Below are 4,593 nucleotides of genomic sequence, written 5' to 3' on the forward strand. Positions count from 1 at the left end.
GATATTAGCAGTGTTAGACGTATGTATAGGCCATACGTATACTCACTGAGTAGCTACGGTCCAATAATCTGCACAGTTGCACGATCTGGTGTTTTGGTTGCCTCCATCATCCATCCATCTATCCATCCATCCATCCGTGGCGCGCATTTAGCAATTGTCAAAGCTTTCACTAAAAGCGTGGTTTGTAAATCTGTCATTCAGATTTTTTAGTAGGCTAGATTATTCTAGTTTTAAAAAAGTAAACTACGACTGTATGTAAAAGAATTAAAATGAGGTTAAAAACGTCGATTAGGCTTTAACTAATTTTTTCGGATAGGTGTTTACACTCATCCTTAACAGCAGGTAAACGCAAAAATGTTGTTGTTATGAGAATGATGTATACGAATGTAGCTATGTATAACTACTGAAATTCAGTTTAACTTAGGGACGTTTGTTCTGTTTTAATTGTCGTTATGTTACATTCAGTGTCTATGTAAAGTTAATAACGTCTATGGCTACTCGCCATATAGTGTTTTTTCCAACTTTAAAATATATTCAAAATAGAATGGTAAACGCGCGTTTCGCTGTTTACTCACACATTAGTATCTCCTTTTCCTTTGAACATCTTGTTTAGCAAACCTAAAGTGAAAGAAAATGTTTTCCTATTACTTAATTCAATCAGGGCGCGGCGGGCAGGGGCTTTCACTCGCCGTGCATTCGGGCCCTCACTGACAGAGTCGGCTTTGTGCCACTTTGTCCGCCGCTGTCACACACTTTAATTCGAGCCTTTCTCTCTCGCATTGAAAACTCTCCACAATGACATTCAATAAGGGCTGGGAGAGTGAAAACCTGGTTATTTTTATATATTCCTTCCCGGACTCTGCGGGGGCCAGCGCGAAGGAATTAATCACTGTTTTTTAACCTCATCGCTTTGAGGTTGTGACGCGACGCGTATTTTTCTTCTTTATCTTTATCTTTATCTTCTTCTTTTTATTTTTTAGCTAGTGGAAATTATAATTTACCCCAGAATGCATACACATCCTTAAAATGTATATTTAAAAGTAATGGTTAAATACTAATTGTAAAATAATAATAGGCTAATAATAATAAATAAATAAATAAATAAATAATATACTTTCTGTTGTGCGCATCCAAAACAGAGATTTGCATATAGGCTATTTTAATTTGATTTAGGCTATGCATTAAGTATTGTAATGTAGCCTAATGTTGTCCCTGCATGTAGGTAAAACATAGAAAACGGACATAGACTTAAAGGAGTAAAAATAAATAAACCCTCAATATAAAAATATCAGAAGAACGACATCTGAAGTCATTTTTTTTGGTTCGAGAAGGCAAAGAGCAAAGATTCCCATGCAAAAACAAAACGTTTATCAGATACTGACAGCTGTTTTCTTTCTTAACTATATATTATGTCAGTATCTTAAACTATAATGCAATTCTGAAACCCTCTCTCAGAAACAAGTCGTTTAATTGTTATAATAGTTAATGATGGGCTGAGTTGCAGGTGGAACTTTGCCGATGAGCCTTGTGACATACGTCATATGCACCGAATGTCTAATGAGTTCACGCAGAACAAATTAGGAACCTCTTTGAATGAAATTAATTAAAAGAGCAATAGTGTCCATGTGATCGTGTGAGAAAGAAAATAAAGTTTAAAGCGACTCTAAAGAGTAATAGTATAAAAGGAGTGAAAATTTTAAAAGGGAGAAGGGGCAGTACCGCCTCTTGCAGTGTGGGTGGGGCTGACAAGAATAGACTACATTATGCAGTTCATTTAGTTAACAAGTGAAATAATAGGGAAGCGTGCAGAGTGAATGCCGAGAGAAAAGGCACAAAACCCTATTGAGAGCTCTCAGCCGCTAGTAGCGTAACCGTCACATGGGCGCACTGGCTCTCCAACTATTTAAGCAGGAACTCTTTCTCTTCAGCACCATTCCGCCATCCAGCCTTGGGTACGCATCCTGGTACGAGACTGACACAGAGAAACTTTTTCGAACTCTCAGACATTAGGTGAAGAAACTCAGGGCAGCCAAGATGCCAAGATCGTTTCTTGTGGATTCCTTGATTTTGAGGGAGAACAGCGACAAGGGAACTGAGAACAGCCCGCCTTTATTTCCTTACGCCGTGCATCCGTCTCATCCTCTCCACAGTCTCTCCGCCGGCTCATGCCACTCTCGAAAAGCCGGGTTGCTGTGCTTTTGCCCGCTGTGCGTCACGTCTCAACTTCACCCGTCGCCTCCAACTCTCCCACTAATCAAGGCTTCCTTTCCTGCATTCGGCGCCCAATACTGTCACACTGCGCTATCCAGACAGCACTCGACGACTAGCGGCGTAAACCTCAGCGGCTCGGGGTTATACCAAGCCACATACCCAGTTCCAGATCCACGACAGTTCCACTGCATATCCATAGGTAAGTAGGTTGTGACTGACGTCAGTCACCATAAAAAGTTTACCTTTGTAACTTAAATGCTGTTTTAATGTCACACGTATCGACAAATGTAATTTAACTCTTTTTTGGTCTCTTCTACAGAGAATAACAGCAGTCAACTTCAGAGCAGCAAGCGCATGCGCACTGCGTTCACCAGTACGCAGCTCCTGGAGTTGGAAAGAGAGTTCACCTCCAACATGTACCTGTCGAGACTTCGGCGCATAGAGATCGCGACTTACCTCAATCTGTCCGAGAAGCAAGTCAAGATCTGGTTCCAGAACCGCCGCGTCAAGCACAAAAAAGAAGGCAAAAGCGGCTCCCACAGGACGAGCTCGCACAACTGCAAGTGCTCGTCTTCCCTGTCCTCCGTCCGGTGCTCTGAGGAAGAAGATGACCTCCCCATGTCACCTCCGACATCAGAAAAAGAGGACGCAGACCTGTCCGTAAGCCCATGAACTCTAGCGCGTTGCCGATGACCGCCACCTCAAAAGACTCCGTACGCCACACCAGTGGAATCTTGAATGCAGCCAAAAAGCGACGGTCTCTGCGTGCGCCGTCACCTGTAAATAGCGAGAAAGAAGAAGAAGAAGAAAAACAACAACAACAAAAAAAACTTTATATATGTTCGGGGTCTGCGTATCCCTTTAATGTTGTATATTTGTATACATGTTCTATGTTTGTAGTTTTTTTCTGAAAACAACTTAAGCCCATAGTTACGCATTCAAATACATTTCCTGTCACCAAATTGTTCTTTTTTTCTTTTAATCTGTATTATAAACTTAATTTGTACTTTTTTATTATTATTATTTTTTAATGATGTTCAGTTGTTTTGTTTGTATGGATGGTGAGTACAGGGTAGCTTTAAGCACATTTTGGGGACGGAATGGAAATATGTTTGTTATTGTACTTTTATTGTAATGAGAATATTTATTTATTTAAAAAACCTTAATGCTGAAAATAAAGAATATTTCTTAGTGACAAAATGTCTCGTTTCATTTGGTTTATCCATTACACCTGTCATACTGATTTTTTATGGTAGAAAGCAGCAAAAGTCACAAATGACTTTATCTTTTTACCTCTACTGAGACTGTCTCCCAAGGTTATACATTTTAATTTAAGGTTTAATTGCCTGTGCATGCAGCAAAATTCTTAAAGTTCTGACGCATTTTGTAATACTCCCCTTAAAACTTTTTCTAACATGTTATTTGAAAAAGCGCACTGCTAAAATAGAGGATGAACATTCTGGAAAGGATGCAAAAGTTCTGTGCATCAGCATATGCTCAATCATGACTGCAACAAATAGAAACACTTTATAAATACGATGGGATCACGTTGCTATGATAATTGTGGTAAAATCGTCCATAAAACGTTTCCAATAAAAGGTTTAATATTCTGAATTTTTAAATTAATGTGTATTATATATAAGACGTATCTCTACATAAAGGTTTCGCCATGGGAAAACCTTAAGGCGTAATTTAATAAAGCTCACCAACATGACCAGCGCGTGTTAAGCGCGCGCCAATTTGTTTTAATAAACACTTATAAGGTCTTTAAATGGATGAAACAGGAGTGTCTGTGACCGTCTGTAAAAGATCACTAGGATGTCTAAGTAAAGAAAACAACTGATAAAATACAGATATAACTTTTATACAAAATCCTGACTTTTAAAACACTCACGTTTGGGAACGCTGAGAGTATGTACGCTTATCTAAATCACAGATTCTCCTTGCCTCTATATTTATAACTCAAGTGCATCGGTATAGATCTCCGTCAAGAAGTCCAAAGAAACGCGTATTCATCGGGATCCCTGTGGTATTCCCTGGGGACGCAGCTGAAAGCGCCTGGTGTCCCCCAGGCGCGGGGCCTCTCCGTTAAACACTGAGCCATTTAGCGCACGGTTCTTAACAGTCTCGTGAGAGCGGGTTAATAAAACCCAAAGTAGTGTATTAATACACAGACAATAATGCGCAAATGAATAAAATATGCGAGTCAACGAGACAGATTAATCGATGTTTGTATTTAAATTTATTTAAAGGGGTCTAGACGGACACTTGGTGATGATGGAGATTATTGTGTTTGGATGTTGCGTTTGTGATCGGCGCTGTAAGCAAAACAATTATTTTATTATGTGTATTTCAGGAAAAAAAAATCTGTGTCTATGATAT

General features: G+C 39.4%; 1 protein-coding gene across 1 annotated transcript; it reads left to right on the forward strand.

Annotated features, from left to right (window-relative positions):
- The first annotated feature begins 1,810 nt into the window (after window positions 1-1,810).
- On the forward strand, window positions 1,811-3,404 carry gsx1 (GS homeobox 1). The gene is made up of 2 exons (XM_059549076.1): window positions 1,811-2,410; window positions 2,531-3,404. The coding sequence occupies exons 1-2, from the start codon at window positions 2,035-2,037 to the stop codon at window positions 2,881-2,883; spliced, it is 729 nt and encodes a 242-aa protein (XP_059405059.1). The 5' UTR covers window positions 1,811-2,034; the 3' UTR covers window positions 2,884-3,404.
- The last annotated feature ends 1,189 nt before the right edge of the window (window positions 3,405-4,593 follow it).

Source organism: Carassius carassius, chromosome 5 (genome assembly GCF_963082965.1).
Source record: "Carassius carassius chromosome 5, fCarCar2.1, whole genome shotgun sequence".
NCBI lineage: Eukaryota > Metazoa > Chordata > Actinopteri > Cypriniformes > Cyprinidae > Carassius > Carassius carassius.